The sequence below is a fragment of the Podarcis gaigeae genome, assembly GCF_964106915.1.
Source record: "Podarcis gaigeae genome assembly, chromosome: 13".
Taxonomy (NCBI): domain Eukaryota; kingdom Metazoa; phylum Chordata; class Lepidosauria; order Squamata; family Lacertidae; genus Podarcis; species Podarcis gaigeae.
The window spans coordinates 55,044,160-55,067,129 of NC_139689.1; the positions used below are offsets into that span (position 1 = coordinate 55,044,160).

Here is a 22,970-nt window from a genome sequence, read left to right on the forward strand (position 1 = left end):
GTAATTTAATATTTAACTGTAAATTTATGTAAGGTTATTTTTTTCTTTGTATGTGTGGATTTAAGATACTCTATGGTATCTATGGACATGGGTGGCGCTGTCGGTAAAACCACAGAGCTTAGGACGTGCCGATCAGAAGGTCGGCGGTTCAAATCCCTACGATGGGGTGAGCTCCCGTTGCTTGGTTCCTGTTCCTGCCAACTTAGTAGTTCGAAAGCACGAAGTGCAAGTTTTATCATGAACTTCCAAGAAACATTATCAAAGGCTTTTTCAGCATCTATAAACATCATTGCCGCTTTCTTTTCATTTTTAACCTCAAAATATTCTATTATATTCAAAATATTCCTTATATTCTTCTTCATTTGTCTTCCTGGTAAAAACCCGGCTTGATCTTGATGTATATATTTATTTAGTGTGTTTTTTAATCTATTACCTAGGATATTTGCAAACAATTTGTAATCATTATTTAACAAGGAGATAGGCCTATAGTTTTTTATTTGCAGCAAATCTGCGTCTTGTTTTGGAATTACTCTTATATAGGTCTGTTTCCATGTTTCTGGGATTTCTCCTATGTTCAATATTTCATTCATAACATCTTTCAATGGGTTCACTAATTGTTCATTTTATTTCTTGTAATATTTTGCCGTAAAGCCATCCGGACCTGGAGACTTGCCATTTTTAGAGCTTTTTATTGCCTCAAGTAATTCTTTCATTGTTATCTGGGAGTTAAGAATGTTCTTTTGTTCTTCTTTTAAATATGGCATATTGCTATTTCTGATGTACACTTCTATCTTAAATGTTTTTTCTTTCCCTTGTCTATACAGCTCAGAAAAATATTTAACAAATCCTTCTCTTATTTCCTTCAGCTTGTCTGTAATTCTGCCATTTATGTTAATTTTATTTATGGAGTTCCTTTGTTCACTTTTTTCAACTACCAGGCTAACAGATTCCCCGGTTTATTTGCGTGCTCAAATTATTTTTGTTTTGCTCTTTTTATTTTCCAGCTAATTTCCTCATTCATAATCATTGAATATTGGGTTTGTAATGTTTTGATTGCCTGTTTTACCGCCTCTTTATTTGCCTTGTTTGGCAGCTGTTTCTCCTTTTTCATAATTTCCTCTAATATTTCTTTTTTCTTTTTCTCTCTCAATTTCCTTTTAAATGGGTTTTGTTGTATAAAGAGCCCTCTCATTACAGCCTTGCTTGCATCCCAGACCGTCTGTAACTTTGTTTGCCCATGACTGTTTATTTCAAAATAATCCGTCAAGGTCTTTTTGGCTTTTTCAACAATTTTTTGATCATCTAATAAATCATCATTTAATCTCCATATAAAAGAGATTTTGCTTTCTTTTTGTAGTTCCATAGTCAGGGAATTATGGTCTGAAAAGGTTCTGGGATTGATTTCAATTTTTTTTTACTCTTGTTTCCAATTCTTTGGAAATCCATACAGAATCTATTCTCGCGCTGCTATCATGTCTGTTGCTACTGCTTTGGAACTTGCTCCTGTCACCTGCTCCCCCTTCAGCTGACAGCCAGCTCTTCCCTCTTCCCACTTCCTGAATGCAGGTCATGGAACCGAGTCCCAGTTTGAAACAGGGAGTTCTCTCGGGGAAATGCCAACTCTTCAACTCTGGCAGCACAGAAGGTTAAACTCCACCTCATTCTCCCCCATGTTCATTCTACAGGGAACTTTGACCCCTCTTTCCAAGCTCCTGAAATACATAAGGTTTGTGACTAGTCACCTTGCAAGTCGTTCTCAGGATCCAGTCTGGAGACTGCCTGCCTGCCTGCCTGCCTGCCTGCAACTTGAGGCCATGGTTGAGTGAAAAAGCATTTCTGGAAAGTGTATTTTGTCAGCAAGAGGGTAACATTTATTTTTTCTTTTGACTTGCTAAAAAGAAATGTGCCTGCCTGGTGGTTGTGTGTGCTTGCAGAAAACATTGCTTTCTTTCATTGTTTCTGAATTCTGCCCTTCGAGGGGATTGGCTTGAAAGCAGTAGGAACTGGCAAAGAACTGGCTTGAAAGGAACTAAAAACAGGCTGTGCTTTCTGTATTCAGTTATCTCCTGGGCTGCTGCTGTTTTGCAAATTGGTGAAATGTGGCTTCTGACATGTTAAGTTTTCAGAATTGCAGCTTCCATTGTGAATAATTTTAGAAGTCCCTGCTTCTGAGTCTTTGCAGTTGTCAAGCAAGACATGATGGTGTATAGCAAGCTAGTTTCCCCTAAACCCTTGGAAGACAGAGGAAATCAGGTTGATAATGCCAGCATAACCTCAGCATTTCAGTGATTAAAATGAGGAAACACTTGAAATACCCATAGTTTCACCCAAGGTCAGTCCAAGACATTTTGGCACCTGAGTCGAACCACAAAATGGCACCTCTCCGCTGCCAGGGAAAAGGGTACATGAAGACCTGCACTGGAAACGGGGGGGGGGGCATTCAAATCAACCTCACCCAATGGTTGAACTGGGAATCAAGGTCTGGGGGAGGGGGGAGCTATGAATCATGCAGGGCAGATGCAGAGCCCAGGAGATGCCAGAGGGCAGCCCTCCACCATTTCCTCCCTAGGGGTGGGAGGCCAGCAGACCTCCTATTCACCCTGGGAGTTGTAAAGCAGGCGGTGGATCTAACCTCCAAGGAGCATGCAGCTACCGCCACTGCTGCAACTGTGGTAGCAGCTGCGGCAGGCAGTGCATACCCTGGATGCAGGAAGTGCTGCCCCTGTGGATCCTGCCACCCCAGGCTGTTTCCTCATATTGCTTCATTCCAAACAAAACTGCCTGGACACCCATCCCCTACATCACACATTAAAGAAGGCTGTTATCTGTTGCATGCACTGCTCATGTACTCTGCACTAAAGAGGTTCTCTGTTAACTTTAAAAAACAAACAAACCCACAAAGGTGAATGCAGGAAGCTGCCTTATCCCAAGTCAGACCATTAGTTCACCTAACTCAGTATTGTCTACACTGACTGGCAGCAGCTTCCCATGGGTGCACATTCCACTGCATGTGCTCTTTGAGTTAAAGAGTGTTGGAATGTTGTTCCAGTGTGTTGTCAGCAGTTCAAACTGTTGTGACGTGGGGTTTGTGATTTCAGCTCTCTTGACATAATATGCTGGAGACAGTTCTCTAGTAACACTTCTTTATTAAAGCAACAAGACTGAAGACTGAGGAGGGGAGAGCTACATTTATAGGGACAGGGAACTAGCTAGAAAGGATACATTTTGGAGGGAACAATATCAGGCAATCACAGTCCTGCCTTTTGGAGGCAACCAATAAGACAGAGGATCCAAATACAGCAGCTTAAATGAACCCTCTGGAACCAAAAGGCAGTTACTTTACCCTAATGCAAATACAGACAATAATAATACAGATATAAAATCCTTTGACTCAATACACAACACCCCTCCCCCCCTAGTGAGCACAGCAGACGTAATCTCTCAGGTACTGTGGGGTCCTACAACTTCTACTTGATCTCCTGACAACAGGTGTTGCCGGTTCTGGATTGGGTGTCACCTGTGGTAGGGGGGCTGCTATAGGGGTTTCGTCAGGAACAGAAGGAGTCCCAGACATCTCAGGGTCCCCTACCTGTACCTCGTCATCCTGAGGACTAGCAGACCCTGGTTCATTTGCTGAAGCCCCTGGTGATTGCACCTCTGGGCCATTTTCACCCTGGTCTTGCAGCTCTGCGTCGTTAGCCAGGGATGAATTATCAGACTCCTCCCTGCTGAGCGCCCGGCGCCTCAGCTGATCTATATGTCTCTTCCAAACTTGCCCATTTTCCAAGGTCACATAATAGGACACAGGTCCACTAGCCCGGGTGACCACACCAGCCACCCACCGCGAACCTCGTGAATAGTTCCTCACCCAGACCAGATCTTCAGGGGCGAAATACCTTGTTGTGTCAGTCTCAGCCTGGGGGTTTGCTCTTGAATTACGGTTTGGCATTTTATCCGGGTGGACATAATCCAACACCGTTACCAATCTTCTACCCAAGAGCAACTCAGCTGGCGACTTGCCCGTCGCAGTACACGGCGTCGCATGCTGCAAAAATAACGTTCGCGCGATGCGAGCTGACCAGTTACCCTTCATTAAGCGCGCAATGGATTCTTTGGCTGTTCTTACCATGCGCTCCGCCTGCCCATTGGAGGATGGGTGAAAGGGCACGGATGTGACCCCTCTTATGAAGTTATCAGCCAAGAATGCCCTGAATTCTTGGGATACAAAAGCTGCCCCATTATCTGATACAATGGCCTCAGGTAACCCGTGGGTTGCAAACAGCTGCCTCAACACCTTGATTACGGCAGCTGATGCCATGCTAGGGACCATCGCCACTTCTAACCATTTGGAATATGCATCGACGATAACCAAAAAGACCTTCCCCTGGAATGGCCCAGCAAAATCTAAGTGCAGGGAGATCTGGACTGCTCCCACCAGTGAACTGGTGCCCTGGCCACTTCTGGCTGCACCTCTTGGCATGCCTTGCATGTTCGTACCCATTGTTCTATGTTCTGGTCCATTCCAGGCCACCACACATAACATCGGGCTAGCGACTTCATCCTGACCATTCCCGGGTGTCCCATGTGAAGCGTCTCAAGAACCCTGTTTCTCAGTGGTGCTGGGATGATCACCCTATCTCCCCACAGGAGACAACCCTTATGCATGGATAACTCATGCTGCCTTGTCGCATAAGGCCTGAATTTGTCTTCATGCGGACCACCTGGCCACCCCCTCCCCACCCAAGTGAGCACACGGGAGAGAACAGCATCTTTCCTCGTTTTCTCAGCAATATCAGTAGCCGTTACAGGAGCCCCCGGAAGTGTTTCCAGCATCATTATGTGCTCCGCTGGAGCAGGATCCTCATTGCTCCCGCCAGGAAGGGGCAATCGACTCAGCGCATCAGCGTGGCACAACCGCTTCCCCGGCACATGGGTCAAGGTGTACTGGAACCCGTTCAGGAATATAGACCAACGCAACATTCTGGGGGAGAGAATTTGTGGCGTTTGTTTGTTCGGGTTGAACAACCCCAACAGTGGTTTGTGGTCCGTTTCAATGGAGAAATGACGACCGTACACATAATCATGGAACTTTTTGATTCCTGCCACAATTGCAAGCGCCTCTTTGTCAATTTGAGCATAGTTGCGCTCCGTGGGCAACAACGTATGGGAATAGAAAGAGATGGGCTTTTCCGACCCATCCGGTTCCCTATGACTCAGCACCGCCCCCAGGCCGTATTGAGAGGCATCACATGCCAGGACCAGCGGCTTCGATTCATCATAATGAGCAAGGACGCTCTTGCTACTCAGCATTCCTCACAAAGAGTCAAAAGCCTTCTGCTGCTCCTGCCCCCATCGCCACACATTCTTTTTCTGCAACAGTCTATGTAATGGTTCAGCTACCGAAGCTTTCTGGGGTAAGAACGAATGATAAAAGTTAATAAGTCCCAGGAATGACTGCAACTCCGTCTTGTTCTGTGGTCGTGGTGCCTCGATGATGGCCTTAACCTTAACATCTGTGGGGTGGATGCCTGATGCATCAATTTTAAACCCCAAGAATTCCACAGTTGGCACCCCAAAACTGCATTTTTCCTTTTTTAGTTGCAACCCCACCTTCTTGAACTTGAGCAACACTGCACGGACACGCGCAACCAGTTCCTGTGGGTCTTTTCCAGCAATCAAAACGTCATCAAAAAATGGCAAGACCCCCGGCAGACCTCTTAACAGGCGTTCCATGAGCCCTTGAAAAATCCCTGGGGCCACACAAACTCCAAATTGTAATCTGTTAATTCTGAACGCCCCTTTATGTGTGACAATAGTCTGTGCTTCCGCTGATTGTGGGGTTACTGGCAGCTGTTGGTAAGCTTGTGCCAGGTCAATTTTGGCGAACACCTTGCCCCCAGCCAGTTTAGCCAACAGATGTGATACGACTGGAATGGGGTATGAGTTTCCCCTGAGTGCCTTATTGATAGTACATTTGTAATCAGCACAGATCCTGACTTCTCCATTTGCTTTAAGGGGCGTGACGATTGGAGTCTCCCACTTAGCGGAGTCCATGGGTGAGAGAACTCCCTGCTTGACCAATTTATCCAGCTCTGCTTCGATCTTGGGTTGCAGTGCAAATGGCACTTGCCTTGCTTTGAGTCGGATTGGGGCCACCCCAGGGTCCAATTCGAAGTCAACTGGGGGCCCTTTATAACAACCCAGTTTTCCATTAAAGAGACCAGCAAATTCTTTGCATAATGCCTCGCTCATCTCAGGGCAGGTTTGGATTGAATTAAGCCCTGATATACTCAGTCCCAGGGCGGGAAACCAGTCAGTGCCCAGGAGACTGGGGCGACTGCCCTTCGCAATCACCAGTTTGAATACCGCCTGTTTGTCCCTGAACTGTACTCTCACGGCACACATTCCCATGACATGGATGCGGCCCGCTGAGTATGACTGCAAAGTTGCCAGGAAGGGCTCCAGAGGGGGCAACTTACCCCTGGGGAAGAATGTCCTCGCGGTCTGGTCCGACATGATAGTGAATCCAGATCCGGAGTCCACCTCCATGTCGCACAGCTGACCCTCAATCTTCACCTTGACGTGTGCCTTGCCTTGCGCTGGAAACTGCACGACCCTCCTGTTGATCTCCGTTACATAGTGGCAGTCCTTTAGAACATGGTTCGCTCTGGCCGATCTGCGATGCTCCAGTCTAGGTGCTCCTGTCGCTTCCAACGCCGCCGATCTACAGACCCTGGCGATGTGACCTGTCTTTCCGCACGTCCAGCACATAGCATCCCGGAAACGACAACTCTTCCGCTCATGGTTTCCGCCACAACCAGGGCACCTGCCTCGGTGATCTTTGTGCACTGTGCAGGCCTGACGCACTGACTCGACCCCACGGACTGGGCTCTGGCTCGGAGTAGCCTCTAGCTCGTCCATGGCATGCGCAACTTCTATCTGTGGCTTAGGGACCCTGCGACTGGCATCAAGCTCCTCTCTTTCATAATTCTCCATGGCGGTGGCCTCCTTCAAGGCTGAAGCAAGGGTAACCTCTTCTTTAGCCACGATGCATCTTCTGGCTTTCTTGCTGCTCAGACCACCGACAAACCAATCCAGGAGAGTCTCTTCCAGATCTTGGAAGTTGCAGTGCTGAGCGAGCTTCTGCAGTTCAGCTAGAAATGCAGATACAGACTCCCCAGCACGCTGCTGCCTCTTATGAAACTCCATCCGCCGGGCCATCTTGGTCTCAGTAGGTGCTAAATGGCTTGTTAGGCAGGCAAGAATATCTTTGAGAGATGTCTCACTTAGCTTCGCTGGGGCAAGCAATGCCTTGGCCAGCTTGAAGGTCTCAAGCCCACAGTAGCTCAGGAATGTGGCCCTTCTTTTGCTGGCATCGGTGATCCCTTGAGCCACTGCGAAGAACTCGAAGCGTTCGACGTAGTCTTCCCATGTGTGGGGCTCTGATGGCTGGAAGGGCTCCAATACCCTTGAACTCTCCATTGTCCTGTGGGCAGGGTCGTCTTCTCAGCTGGCCAGTGAGTCTTGTTCTTAGCTACAATCCGGACTCTGAGGCAGGGCTGCGTTTAACCGCTCCTCAGCTTTCCGGATCCCACCTTCGTCGCCAGTTGTTGTGACGTGGGGTTTGTGATTTCAGCTCTTTTGACATAATATGCTGGAGACAGTTCTCTAGTAACACTTCTTTATTAAAGCAACAAGACTGAAGACTGAGGAGGGGAGAGCTACATTTATAGGGACAGGGAACAAGCTAGAAAGGATACATTTTGGAGGGAACAATATCAGGCAATCACAGTCCTGCCTTTTGGAGGAAACCAATAAGACAGAGGATCCAAATACAGCAGCTTAAATGAACCAATAGTAGCTGTACCCTCTGGAACCAAAAGGCAGTTACTTTACCCTAATGCAAATACAGACAATAATAATGCAGATATAAAATCCTTTGACTCAATACACAACACAAACTACACCTTGGCAGCTGTGGGGGTGGGGGATGGGCAGGCTGTGTTCTGGGCGGATGCCTTGCAGTTCATGTGCATTAATTTACATGTGGGCCTTCCTCCCCAGCCTGGTGCCCTGTATAAAAACGTAAGAGCCTCCTGGATCAGGCCAGTGACCCATTGAGCCCAGCCTCCTGTTCCCACAGTGCTGAAGCAGTTGCCTCCTGGAAGCCCACCAGCAAGATCCTTCAGGTGAGGAAGCAGAGCAGCCCTCTCCTCCTCCACAAATTCCCAGTCCTCTTTTAAAGCCATCTCAGTTGGTGGCCATCCCTCTGGGAAGGTGCTCCACAGTTCAGCTCTGTGCTGCATGAAGAAATCCTTGTTAAACATCTCCTGAATTCAGCTTCACTGGATGTCCACAGGTTCTAGTGTTATGGGTGGGTGGGTGGGTGGGTGTCTCCATCTACTGTCTTTATGCTCCGCGTGATTTTAAACACTATTTATCATGTTTCCCCTTACTCATCTTTACTCACAGTCCCCAAAGCTGCAACCTTTCCTCATAGGGAAAAAGGCTTCATTTGACCATTCCTTGGGACAGTCCCTCGCTGGTTTGTTTGTTTGCAGCAGTCCATTATAAATTACCGTCCAGTCTATCTTTCAAAAGAGAGCAACACATTTTCTGCTTGTATTAAACTCCAGCATTACCAAGAATATTCACGTTTGATGGTTCGTGGAGGATAAGGCTGCTATGCTCTGCCACCACGGTTGGAGGGAGGCAGCAATTTTCCTGAATCCCACTTGCTGGGAAGTGCAGGAGGGGAGAGGGGTCCTGGGCTTGGCTCCCGCCTGCTGGCTTCCCCTGGGGGCATCTGCTTGGCCACTCTGAGAACAGGAGGCTGGACTAGATGGGCCAATGGCCTGATCCAGCAGCCTCTTCTCCTGTTCTTATGCAAGAAAGCAAATTCTTTTTTTTAAGCTAGCACAGGTCCCCCCCCCCCCCAAAAAAATCTCAGATTTTGTTATTCTGGCAATAAGCTTTTCTGCCACTTGCAGGGTTTCTTTCTGCTGTCTTTCTCTGAAAGAAACAGCTGTGCTGACAGAATAGCCATTCAAGACTCTGCCACAAGGGAAGCCAAGTTCTCTGGCCAGTGGGTGCAGAGTTTTGAGAACTGGGAAGCAGCCCTTTCATGCCGGCATTACTGTGCACAGAGGGATCTATTGTTAGTCCCTAAGCAGAAGGAGCGGCATCTGGAGGGTGTGCCAGGCTCTCCCGGCTGGAGTGTGGCACACTGACCTAGAAACGCACCAGCCTGCATGCTTTTGTGCCTTCCAATCCTAGGGTTGCCATATTTCAAAAAGGAAGAACCAGGACACCCCAAATAAAATAAAATTGGGATTAAGGAGTTTTCCTGGGATGGGGGATGGTGTGTGTATGCTTTGTCTTGTTGGTGTAGTAGTGGCAGCACTTGCCCTTCTTCTAATAGGAAATGCTCTATAGTGGGGGACAAAAAATGGGGAGGTCAAGGAGGGGCAAGGAAGTGAGAAAAGTCCTTATTTTAATCTGAGGAATGTTGGAGGGGATGCAAATAGAGTTACCAAGCCTAGGTATGGCCACCCAGGAATGAGTTCTGCTATGTTTGTTGGGATTTAATGCCAGGTGTACAAAGCTGTAGCCATTTTCTTCCCCCAGGAGAGAATTTAAGCCTCCCACCATGCGTGTTGCTGTGATTGGAGCCGGCATCATTGGACTGTCCACAGCCCTTTGCATCTGTGACCGATACCACTCAGCAGATCAGCCCCTGGAAATAGAGATCTACGCCGACCAGTTTACGCCTCACACCATCAGCGACGGGGCAGCGGGTCTTTGGCAGCCATATCTCTACGACAAGGGAAACACTCAAGAAACGTAAGACCCCTTTCACTCTACAGGACGGTGGAGTCAGGGTTGGCATTTGGCGGTGGTAGAAAATGTCACGGGACATAACAGACAACTTAGAGGGGTATTTGACAAAACATCATTCTCAGTTGGTTGGTTTTGGTTAGTTGAATTTGTTCTGTGACAACCTGCAAGAAGTGAGCTTACAGGGAACCAGGCAGAGGGCCTAGAATTTGGTTGAAACACATGGTACTGTAGCTAAGGTTAACCATAGTTTAGAGTCTGAATGTGATGCTAAACTGTGGATAGTTGAAATCAAAAGCAAATACTTCCCAACTCCTCCTTGCAGACATACTGGAGAAGGGGAGGAGAGGGGAAGCATGCCAGCCTCGGTGGGGGTGGGTTGGACTAATTCCTGGCACAATAAACAATCCACCATTACGGGAAAGGCATTGTATTGGCATATTTGTCTTGGGAGAGGCATTGCATCGAGAGACTCATCCATTCTGTTTTCTGGTAGACCATCAAGTTGCAGGAAAATTTACAGTACAATCCTAGAGTGTGTAATTGTCTGACTGTATTATTTAATATGACAGACTCTGGAATAAAGAGACTTTTGATTATCTTCTTCAACACATTAATTCACCAGAAGCTGAGAAGATGGGGTTGTTTCTGCTCTCTGGATACAATCTCTTTACACAGCCAGTTCCGGTAAGTAACTGATGTTAAAAAAGAGCAATTATTTCAAAGGATGTTTGGTCTTCCTTGTAGAAGGAGTTCTGGAGTATTGCATAGACAGATGATAATGGGAGATTGCTTTCAATGGCCTATTTGTATGACACTCAATATGGCTATTTCTGCATCACTGCAAAGCAGAAGGGGAAACACACAACCAATAGTTGTAGGAACATGAGGCCAAATGCATCTCAGGTGCATCCATCTTTGTTAGTGAAATCTATTCTAATTTCTTGAATGACTTGCTCAAGAAGTGGTGCATGAATCACAGTTAAATGACGCCATTTGGTACAAATTATCAATTTTCACAGAGAACAAGGTGACTGGACCAGAGCATCTTAGACATGTGGACTCTTCTCTCAGTTGCCTTATAACTGGCACAATACTTTCTCCTCTGCAGGACCCATCATGGAAGAATATCGTTTTGGGATTTAGGACCTTGTCACAGAAAGAGCTTGAGCTCTTCCCTGGCTACAGGTATTGATCAATTCTCTCTTCCCTTTAGGTTTTGGGTGTCATGGTTTGCTTTGTGAGATAAGGCTGACACTACCTCTCTGGTGGGCTAGGAGGCCATCTAGAGCAGGACTAAAATGAGGAGGGGGAGAGGTAAATTCCAGTGGCATAAATGACACTCCCTGGATGTGACGGCTATTATAGAATCATAGACTTGCAGAAACCTCCTCCAGCACCTTCCAAGACTAACAGGGAGAGTGCCAAGAGGCCCCACAGTGGCCCCGGGCACCAGGAACCACTAACCCTCTGACTCCCAGCTCAACATTCCAGTCACCAGAGGCAAGCAGAACATGCGCTCGAAAGGGTGCATTGCCACTTGAGGAAGGTGGATGGGATGGATAGAGTCCACTAAGAGAGAGTCGCTTTCCAGCCTCTTTCAACAACGCCCTCTCCACTTTATGTGATTTCACATGTCTGCATGTAGCCCGGGAACAAAAGCCCCGCATAAGTGAAGGGACCCCTGTATTTCAGATGGTAGCCCATTTCTATGTCCTTATCTTTCATTTCCCTGGTTTCAGCTATGGTTGGTTCAACACAGCTCTGATGCTGGAGGGCAAACGATATCTACCCTGGCTTACAAAGAGGTGTGTATGATATTTGCTTTCTTCTCTCTGTTCTGACAATATCCATACTGACCATGAGAAGGTGCCTTGTCAGAGTTTGACCATTGGTCTGACAAGCTCAGTATTATCTTTACACTGACTGGCTCTTCAGTTCCCTCCCAGCCCTACCGGGAGATGCCCTTGGGAATTGGGAACGGAACATGGAACCTTCCACAGGCATAGCAGGTGCTCTGCAAGTGCCCTTTGTCCGGAAGAGGCTGCCAGCCAGCCATGGTTCCTGTCAAGATACTCTATTCCATTTCTCCCACTCCGGCTGGCTTTTCAGGGTTCCTCTAGCCCTAATAGTCACCCAGCATCCAGTGCCAACAGTCAGCCAGCATGCTAAGACCTCACTGGGCTCTTTCTAGGGATGTCACCAGAATTGGAGAAGTGTCAGAATGTTAGCCATCAGTTACAGTGGCTCGCCCTGTTGTTTACAAGGCAACATTTGTCTTACAGGTTAAAGCTGCAGAGCGTCAAGTTCTTTCATCGGAAAATTGAGTCCTTCCAGGAGGTTAGTTGGGAATTTAAATGTATTCTGGGAGGGGCATTGATAAAGGCATTTATTTCCATTCTCCACCAACTGCGGACAGGATTAGATAGAGGGGGAGGGGAGGGGGGAGTCTATCGTTAGGCTTTAAATATGGCTGCATTTTGAGCAGAACTGGAGCAAGGAATTTTGGGGAAGGAGAAAGCTTTGAGGTCTGAGGTTTTTCACAGTCCAGTGGTATACAAAATTTCAATAAATAAATAAATTCTGAATTCCTGCAAGATTGTAAAAATAATAATAACAACCCACCCATATATATGTTTACATGAACTGTATTTAATTTTTTGAATAACACAATATAAAAACAAATTAGTTATGATTCTTGCATTGCACAGCACAGGTTTGGATTAGAATTAGATGACCCTTTGGTTCCCTCCCAGCTCTGCTGTTCTATGCTTCTCTGAATTAATGTGGCCCAGTTGCTTCCCCTTACTCAGATTAGCCATAACCCTGGAAGGTGGGACCAGCCTTAAAACCTTTCCACCAGTCTGGAATAGTTCCCCCTGGCATCTCCAGTGGTCATTCCAATCCTCTCCTGGAGTTTTCTTAAATACGCTTGGATAGAAATATGTCAGTTGCTGGTAAAACGCCATTCTGGAACTTTGGCATCTTTGACAAAGGTTTACAAAAGACAAAGTTGAAATTCTTCAATATTGCCAAGGGACAATGTGTCGTCTACAACACAGGATCAAAGATGATAGGATATTCCAGACTAGGAGTCCCTAACTTTTTTAGCCCTCGGGCATATTTGGAAATTTTGGAAACTGTTGGTAGCACAACCAAAAACCTTTTTACAAAAGAAAAACCAGCAATGTTCAGATGCGACCCCCCCCCCGACAGGTGAAGCACCTGTGCTCCCCACTCAACACCTCCTTTAAATTATAAACATTGGAAGGGTAGGGGGCATTGGCAGGTGCCAAGGGTTATATCTGAGGGTTCCTTGGAGTCCTTCGGAACCGCGTTGGGAAACCACTTTGAGACACTAGACCAGCCTTGGGTCCCAGCTATTGCTGGACTACAACTCCTCCCATCAGCTTCAGCCAGCCCAGTGGTCAGGGATGATGGGAATTGTAGTCCAACAATACACACCACACATTATGATGCCACTTTAAACAGACACGGCTTCCCCCAAAGAACTATGGGACCTGTGGTTTGTTAAGGGTTCTGAGACGTGTGAAGAGGCCCCTCTTCCTCTCCCGGAACTACATGGATGCTTTAGCTGAGATTCCTGCATTGCAGGGGGTTGGGCTAGATGAACATTGGGGTCGCTTCCTTTTCTACAATTCTAAGATTCTATGACTCCCAGAGTGAATTAACAATCAATCCCTCTTCACAGGGAACCGTATAGCTCTGGAGGTTTCATAACAACTCTCAGCATCCTTAACACACTACAGTTCCCAGAATTCCTTGGGGGAAGCCTTGATTATTTCAAGTGACAACCTAGTGCTTTAAATGCTTGGTGTGACTGTAAGCCCAGACATCCCTGGACGCTTCACCGTCTATTGATCCCTGTGCCACCACTTTATTTCTCGCTGCCACCACCCAGGCCCTACCTGGTACAATACTGAGTCCCGTCAGGGTTACATTGGAACATAAACTTCTGTTTATTTATTGCAGTTTAACAAGCGTGTGTAGTTTCATAAACGGTATCGGTCAGTTACAATCATGGGGTGCCTATCCAGACCTATAACTTCCGCTACCTGCTCTCACTCACTAAACCACCTCTCAGATATTTACTTGTCTTCCTAGCTCCTAACTGTTCCTGGCTTATTTCACTACACTAACTCTCAACCTACCCCCAGACTCTATCCCAATTCACTCCCACTCCAACCAACCACCCAACTCCCAACAAACTCCCCCTTTGCCCCTCCCAGCGCTGGTTTTATAGTTCCTCTGACTCCACCCCCCTGGGTTCTGATTGGGTAACCTGTTTAACTATTTCACCTCCAGCACTCTCATATGTTAACGTCACAACCCCCAACCATCTGCCCTCTCTCTAGATATTTCTGGAGTATGGCTCCAATAATTTCTGCCCTGCTTTAGGCATTTTTTGCTAAGCAGGACAGAAAACCAGGGTGGCCAACCTCTGGCCTTCTATATGTTTTTGGATTCCAGTTCCCATTTGCCTTCAGAGACAGTAACACCACAAATCTGTCTTTTGCTTAGTTGATGGCTGAAGGCGTGGACATCATAATCAACTGCACAGGGGTTCGTGCTGGGGAGCTACAACCTGACCCTGAGTTATGCCCGGGCCGGGGCCAAGTCATCAAGGTGAGGCCAGGCTTTCTAGGATTCTTTTGGCTGCCTTGCAAGAAGGGAAGAAGCTGCCTGTATCTGAAGAAGCACATATCTACCTGCAGTCCTGGTGGGGCTATGATGGGATTGATGGGTCAGCAAATCTGTGACATTGCTGCTGGGGTGAATGCAGCAATACACCCTTGCTATTGCCTCTGCTTGTTTTGGCTCTCTAGGTCGAGGCCCCCTGGGTGAAGCATTTCATCATCACCCATGATGTTGAGACTGAGATCTATAACACACCTTACATCATACCTGGGTAAGGAAAACATAACTGACTATGACAGAATGTCGTCCTCCCCAATTGGATGCCTTCCAGATGTTTGCTCCTCCAGCTCCCATCAGGCCCTGCCAGTGTGCTGCTGAGCTGTACTGCAAAACATCTGGAGGACTCCTCGTTGGGGAAGCCCAATGACATTTGTGTTGTAGACCCAAATAAATGCTTGCTCAGGGTTGGGGAATCTCAAGCCCAGGGTCTGGGTGCAGCCTTCCAGGCCTCTTTGGTGCTTAGGACCCTTCTTGGTCTGCACCCTCACTTCACACCATCTGCTGGCACCCACCTCAAGCGCTTTAACCTGCTTGGATGTGTCCTTCCCCTGGGGCAACACTGCTTGCTTGCTTGCTTGCTTGCCTGGAGGGAGGGAGGGGCGTGTGAGGTGCCGGGTGCAGAGATTTCTGTCTTTTGTGCAACTGGAATGTAGCCTAATGTACAAAGATAAGTGTCGCATCTCGCCCACTTTTGCCTTTGTGGGGATGGACAGATCTGTCCTTCTGAGTCCTCTCAGTTTCTAATTTTTCCAGCCTTGGATTAAGTTTCCACATTTCTGCAGCAATGTCTGATTTTTTATTTATTTTTTAATCCTCACAAAAATTCTTCAGCTTTTTATGTGCAAATTTCTCCTAATTAACACTTTTTTCATTAGGGATAGAAGGAGCTGTCCATTTCAGTTATCTCTCTTTCTGGTTTTGCTAATCATAAGTTCAGTTCACATTTTGCAATTTTAAAAAAACCCTTCATGAAAATTATTCAGCATTTTACATGTATATTTCTGCTAACAAACACATTTTTATCTGTAGGTTTGACTCATGTACACGTTTTTGCAAACTCTTTCCCCTCATATGGTGCATTTTTGCATGTTATTTTCACAATATATTCATTTCTATGCACACTGTCACCTAATAAGCGCATTTCTGCAAACATTTGCTGGAGAACTGCATTGCAAGGTTCAGTTAAGTGCAAATTTCGAAGGATGGCTGTGCTTTGGTTCTCATGTTGTTTCAGAAGGTGCAGATTTGATACATTCAAGTTTAAATGCAAACAGAATTGAAATTCTCCCTCAACCCCAGCCTACAATTACTACTGGAATGCGGCCCCTATGAGGGTGATTGGCCTTTGGGCTGAAACATTTCCACCCCTTGTGCTTTATGTGTTTTCTTAACCCTTGTTCACTTGGCCATTTCAGGATCTGTTGCCCATCCCAACCCACAACACACAGAGGTAACAGATAGGACAGTAATCATGGGTCACATCCACACCATGCATTTAAAGTGCATGGCTTCCCCTAAAGAATCATGAACTGTAGTTGTCCGCAGTGGCGTAGCATGGATCATCAGCACCCGGGGCAAGGCAAGTAATTTGTGCCCCCTAACCCATGGATTTGCGCCCCCTAACCCGTGGATTTGTGCCCCCTAACCCTAACCCCCAGATGTTGCGCCCGGTGCGGCCAGCCCCCCCTGCACCCCCACGCTACGCCACTGGTTGTCCATCCCCCCCCGAAGCTACAACCCCCATACAAATGACAGTTCCCAGGATTCCTTGGAAGAAACTATGTACCCGTGTTTTTTGCTCTATAACACGCACCCGACCATAGCACGCACGTAGTTTTTAGAGGAGGAAAACAAGAAAAAAATATTCTAAACAAAACAGTGGATGTATGATTTTTGTGGTTCATGCTGTGGCCACAGACATGTGATCTGACAGTGAGTTTGGAGTAGCCCAATGCAAAAATCCTGAGGATCCATGTGGATCCATGCTTTGTAACCACGTTTTTGCACCACTGCGGCCCCAGGCAACAGTGGGTACGTGATTTTTTTGGTGCAAGATGTAGCCATGGACATGCTATGTGATCTGATGGTGAATTTGGGGTGACCCAGTGCAAAAATCCTGAGGATCCATGTGGATCCATGCTTTGTAACCATGTTTTAAGTGGGGAGGGAAGGAAAAGCACTCAAGGGACAAGGAGCATGCGTGGGGTGTGTGGAGAAGGATGCTGCTAATAATGCAGGAGAGGGGCTTAAGGGGAGAAGGAACACGCGTGGGGTGTGTGGAGAAGGATGCTGCTAATAATGCAGAAGAGGGGTATAAAGGGAGAAGGCTCCTCTCCTCTCCCACTTTGCTCCTTTAAAGCAAGCAGTCTCTGCTTTTCTCCCTCCTTCCCGCTCATCCCCAGCTTAGCGAGCTGAAAAACTTTGCTGCTATTTAGCAAGCTGAGTGGGGAGGAGAGAGGGACAGAGAGCCTGCTTGCTTTAAAGGAACCAACTGGACAGGAGCCGCTTACACTCGTGTAAGTGGCTCCTCTCCCGCTTTGCTCCTTTAAAGGAGCAGGCTCTCTGTCCCTGTCTCCTCCCCACTCAGCGGCTCTTCTCCCTCTTTGCTGTTTCAAAGCGAGCCACGGAGGAGGGAAGGAAGGGGAACCATGGATCCTCTGCTCACGACTGCAGCAGATCCCCCCACCATCCGTAGGCATTCCCTCCATAACATGCACAGACATCTCCCCTTACTTTCTAGGAGGAAAAAAGTGAGTGTTATGGTGCAAAAAATACGGTACTTTAAATGGTGTGGATGTGGCCTAAATGATCACAGGCCCCCAAAGGATCTCCTTGGGGCCTCTGGCCATCCTGGAGCCCTGGGACGTTCGTGGTGTGATGCACACAAGCATTGCTTGGGAGACTCAGAGTGTCACTTCTCCCACAGGCAAAAGGAGCAGGAGCAGGATGCTGACACCAATGCAGTAGACTGTCATTGTGGCTTGGCAGTAGCCCGCCTGGCACACTTGTGTGACTCTTGCTTGACACCATTTCTTCCAACCTGGCTTAGGGCCGATTCCACACACACACGCTGCCACTTCCCTTTCTGTTTCTGCTGCAGGAGCAACGCAGTGACATTGGGAGGAATATTTCAGCTGGGAAACTGGAGTCAAGAGAACAGCCCCCAGGACCACCAGCGCATTTGGCAAGGGTGCTGTCAGCTGCTTCCTAGCCTCCAGGTACAGTGACCAGCGTGGGTCAGTGCTGCTGCGGGGACTGAGCAGGCCGTCCTGCTCTCCAAGCCTTCCCTGTACACAGGGGGGAGTTCCGGGCACAGCACAACCTGCTTTGAGTTTCCCTTGGGTTAAAGGAGTTCCTTTATTTATTTTTTGAAATAATATTTATTTGATTTTACAAATTCATTCACACAAGTAATATTATTAAAGACATTAAAATTTACACAAGATTCTTCTGAATCTCAAGTCTTCCCTCCTCACCTCCATGGGTTTTTTAAATAACTTTTTAAACTGCATAAGTCCATCTAATTTACCATTCTCCATTGTATCCAAAATCTTGTATCATTGCAAGAGTTATTTAAAGCCTGCCAAAGAGTTCAAGTGTTTACAGTGGTCTTTCAAGTACAATATATATTTATCCCATTCTTTGTTGAAGTTTTGATCCTCCTTGTGAGGAATGTGTGTGGTTGCTCACAAACAGCCAGGACTCTGACCTGTCTTTTACAGGTTTTATTGAGTGCAAACTATGTAGAGTGCAGAAGTCCAAAATCCATGTCTGCCTCAATCACTAGCAGATTCCAGAAGTGGTTTCTTCCGGTTTGCCTTCCAGCACAAAAGCCCGGAGAAAACCCCCTCTCCGCCTCTTTTCCTTACGTTTATTCCCCTGGCGAAAACAACTCCTTGGGATCCGCTTTGAGGCTCATCTCAGGCTGAGTGAGCCTTTGCAACCCCCCCCCCCTTCTTTCTTCATCCATTTCTCCTGAGGCCTCGCCTTCACCAGACCCTGCCAAGGTGCAGCTGCTCAACAAAGGGGGAGGCTCTCTGGACGTTCCTGCCTCTCTCCCCTCCCTTGATGGCAGCCCCTGACACTCCTGAGTTCTGATTTTCCCTGGTTAATCTTGCCCTCTCTGCGTAGTCCAATAATTTCATCTGCCAGTCCGCCCTAGTAGATATCTTGTCATCTTTCAAACTCTGGGTAAGAAGCATCTTTGCTGCTGTTGTAGCATACATAAAGTCTTTTCAGTTTCTTCAGTATCTCTGCACCTACAATTCCTAACAAAAAGGTTTCTGTTTTTTTTAACAAAAGTGATTTTAAACATTTTTTTAATTTATTTTATATCATTTCCCAGAATTCCTTTACAATTCCACCACATATGATAAAAGGTGCCTTCCTTTTCCTTACATTTGCAACAAACATTTGAACTTGTCCTATACATTTTTGCTAATTTACTTGGGGTTAAATATCAGCAATACATCATTTTCATATAATTTTTTGTTGAAGTATAACACATAAATTTCAAATCCTCTCTCCATAGTTTTTCCCAGTGCTTTTTGTGGGGGGATGCAAGAGTATGCATACCCCTAAACATTTTGTGAATTTTTGTACTTTTGTCCATTTACTGTATTTATTTTTCCTGATTTGAACTATAAAATGGTGATTTTCTTGAGTCAAAATGAGAGTACCCCTAAACATTATTTTAAAGAAGAAAGCACTGGTTTTCCCATGCTGCAAACTGTATATTATACCCAAAATCTCTTGCTCCTGGTGGCTTAAAGAGTTTGTACCATGTTTACACAGACAAGTAATGTATGAATGGAGGCCAGTTTGCATAGACAAGTAATGTATCTGGTGGCAGACCTATTTCATAATATTTGTATACAGCTTGATTGCTAAAAAACAGCAACCACAAAGAATAAAACAATGAAATTGTTAGTAAAAAGTTATTACTGTTATTAAAAAAATTAAAACCAACAATAAGTTAAAAAGTAAATTAAAGCACAGGTCAACATTCTCATAGCTCAGTCTCACTGTGCCTCTCACTGTGTGTTTAAGGGTCTCTTGGCTTATTTCCACCTCTAGAATAGATCGCATGGAGTCTGCAGAGGAGGGCTTTTCACATTTAGGGTTCTGTCACTGAAATTGCCTGGATGAAGGGTGGTATATAAATTTAATAAATAATAATGATAATTTGTCCATCCCTAGGCATTAAAGCATCAAATTGAAGCTCTCAGGGGGATGAGGGGTTGTGTGAACCCTGTTAGGATGCTGGAAGCAAAGCTCTATGAGGAAGAGAAGCAGAATTTGTTGCTATCTCTCTCTCCTCCCCCCCTTTTTTTTCTTTTTTGGCTGGGTTTCTATATTCATCATGATTCTGGCAGGCAGAAATTCAGCAGGTGGGGAAGAGTTCCTTTCAATATTGCTGTTGGAGTGTTTGCAGTTACTGATAGCTTCCATTTGATAATTGTAGTGCTTTGAAGTCATTTCTGCACCAGGTAAAGTAATTTTTAGCTCCTCCCATTCCCCCCACCTGCCTTTATTTTGTCTGCCCCATCCTGTACTTTCCCCAACCCAAGGTGGCATCCCTAGATCTCAGACAGGGCTGTGCCCAAGTCTGTGGCCCAGGAATGGGGGACCCGCAGGGGCCCTCTAGATGTTGCTGAACTACAACTCCCATCACCCTTGACCAGTGATGGCCAAACCTGGCCCTCCAGCTGTTTTTGGACATCAACTCCCATCATCCCTAGCTAACAGGACCAGTGGTCAGGGATGATGGGAACTGTAGTCCCAAAACAGCTGGAGGGCCAAGTTTGGCCATCACTGCCCTTGATGGCAGGCTGACTGGCGCTGATGGGGAGGGGAGCTGCAGCTTCCTATCCTTGAGCTGGAGTTGCAACACCCCAGTCTTCTACCACTGTGTTATGGCTCTTCCACAGGAAGATTCAGTATAAGCACTGGCAAAGTGGATTGCTGTCCCTACTTCCCATGTTTTCTTACAATTGCCTGCTCTGAATAACCATGCATGTTGCTGCTTCCAGAAAGCCAAAATCATCCATGAATGGAGCGGTCATCGTCCCGTACGGCCAAGAGTCCGATTAGAACACCAGGCTGTTCGCCATGGGATGTTACAATCAGAGGTGGGTAACTTTCCGTGTGCATGGTGTGCATGGTGCATTGATTTGTGGAACAGGATCAGGCCTTGCATGGTATCTCACACATGCTGAGGCTAGGACTCTCATATATCCTTGTGGGGGTGTGGGGGTGTTACTCTAAGGCTGCAGTCCTGTGTATGAGTAAGCTAGCCCTACTGAAATTTAGTGAAACAAAATGCAGTTCTCTGTGTGTTTGATGTGTGGATGGTGCATTAATTGACTCTGACATTCAGTTGCCATAGGAAGTAATGTTTTCCTTCCTGCTGTTTTCCCTGGTGAAGTAGCTCTTTTCTTGCCTTTTCCTTCTCTCTCAGGTGATCCACAACTATGGCCATGGTGGTTTTGGGCTCACCATCCACTGGGGTTGTGCCATGGAGGTAGCCCATTTGTTTGGGAAGATTCTAGAAGACAAGAGGTTGGCCAAGCCACCCCATGCCAACCTCTGAGCACGTGGCAATAGTTCAGGCCACTTCGCTGACTTTTACTTGCAGGATGGATCTGTCTTTGCAGGATTAAGGAGCCGAGTTTTTAACTGTTTTCATAGATTGTTTTGCTTTGTTTTTCTTGTATTGCTTTGTTCTTCTTGTAAACTTCTTGGAGTCTCCCCACCCTCTTACAATCAATTGGTATATAAATTATATGAAATAAAGAAATAATACTCTTAAAGATTATTCAAGGAAGCAAGCTGAAGGTATGATCCTCTCTACCTATTAAGACAATTTCTGCCAAAATAAAGGCAGCATCCCTCAGGCTTTTACTATGCTGGTATTGGATGCTTGTTAGACTGTTACACATCCTGAAAGATACTTTACTGCTATGCTGGAGAGCCTATGGTCACAAGCGCACCCTCCTTCATATGTGGTGGCAGTGTGAAATATTAACAGCTTATTTGTGGTCTATATTCATGGACCTTTCTGCAATAAGAAACCAGTCTCTAACCCCAGACCTGGTATTAGCTCTCCTGGCCATTGACAGTGACTTCAATCCCACCCTTGGTCACAAGGAGCTGCTAAGACTGTTCTTTGCAATAGCCAGACTCAACATTGCCAAACATTGGAAATGTGCAGCAGGTCTCTCTAGGGATGGGTGTTTTGAGAGGGTACAGGACATTGCCTTGTCTGAGCATTTAACCCACCATAAGAGGGTTTTAAGAGGGTTACAAAACAAGGCCATTTTGATGTTGTATGGCAGTGGGTCCCAAACTGGGCAGTACCACCCCCTGGGGGGTCAGTGGGATTACCAGAGAGTCATTAAGAGGCAAGGGGGCAGTAGCTGGGCACTGGCAGTACAAATGACTACCAGACTTTGAAAAGCTGGTGTCACTGGTTCATGTTACTGGATTTTGTCGAATTAATTGAACTAAATAGTTACAACTAGATTTTGAATAAACATGCAGTTGTTACCATCTGGGTCTGCTGGCACCAGAGCCCCACATCTCATCCCTTGAACCCTGAGGAGACACTTCTGCCATTGGACTCTAATGACTGGATTCTAGACTCCTCAGAGGCTCAGGAAAGACCTGAGGAACTTTCTCCAAAGATACTCTGGCAGCTTGAAGTCCTGTGGCCAAGACAAAGCCAATGGTTGCAGGAAAAGGCACCACCCTGATAACTGGAAGACACAGTAACCAGAGAGCAGGGCCTTAGTCGCTGTGGTCACCTAGCCCAGACTATAAAACTTCAGTGCACTCCTGAGACAACCTGCTTTGCCTGCCTTAGTTGCAGAATAACTCAGGGCTCATCCAGACTTACCCTTGCCCCAGCACTTTCCCCCAAGGAAACCTGATATTTACCACTGAATTGGAGCAAACATTCATTAGGCTTTCTCTGGATTGATGTTTGGTCCAATTTATCGCTAAAGAGCAGGTTTTCTGGGGGGAAGCAGCAGGGCAAGGGCAAAACAATGAGGACCTGTGCCTAGAAAGTGTGGGAAATGAAGAAAACTGCTTGGATCCCTGCTTTCTAGACACAGGACAAGCCCATGTCTGGATAAGCCCCTAAATGTGGTCCTCCTGAAGCAGCACCTTGTTGTGCCTAAACTTTGCTGCCAAGTTGTTCCATCATCTCATGAGGCTACTCTCTACATCAGGCCAGGGCTATCTGCTTAACTTTGGAGTTAAAAATGGAACCTGACAGGGCTTCCCCTAGACCTCAGCTCTTGGCCAACTCTGCTCCCTGAGGTCATTTTAACTAGAGATGCTGAGAATTAACCTGTGGAGTTAACCACAAAGCACATGGCCTGTGGACACCCCACACTTAATAGGACAGG

General features: G+C 46.6%; 1 protein-coding gene across 1 annotated transcript; it reads left to right on the forward strand.

The window, feature by feature from the left end:
* The first annotated feature begins 1,503 nt into the window (after positions 1-1,503).
* Positions 1,504-21,373, forward strand: DAO (D-amino acid oxidase). The gene is made up of 12 exons (XM_083710157.1): positions 1,504-1,864; positions 8,065-8,189; positions 9,628-9,843; positions 10,410-10,524; positions 10,949-11,025; positions 11,580-11,645; positions 12,123-12,177; positions 14,380-14,484; positions 14,685-14,767; positions 17,657-17,774; positions 20,589-20,687; positions 21,017-21,373. The coding sequence occupies exons 3-12, from the start codon at positions 9,650-9,652 to the stop codon at positions 21,146-21,148; spliced, it is 1,044 nt and encodes a 347-aa protein (XP_083566283.1). The 5' UTR covers positions 1,504-1,864; positions 8,065-8,189; positions 9,628-9,649; the 3' UTR covers positions 21,149-21,373.
* The last annotated feature ends 1,597 nt before the right edge of the window (positions 21,374-22,970 follow it).

Bases quoted from the DNA above. Each gene is read 5' to 3' on its own strand.
- DAO (XM_083710157.1), top strand. From the start codon at position 9,650: ATGCGTGTTGCTGTGATTGGAGCCGGCATCATTGGACTGTCCACAGCC. The intron at 12,178-14,379 runs GTTAGTTGGGAA...TCTTTTGCTTAG, and splicing joins AAATTGAGTCCTTCCAGGAG to TTGATGGCTGAAGGCGTGGA. The intron at 20,688-21,016 runs GTGGGTAACTTT...CTTCTCTCTCAG, and splicing joins ATGGGATGTTACAATCAGAG to GTGATCCACAACTATGGCCA.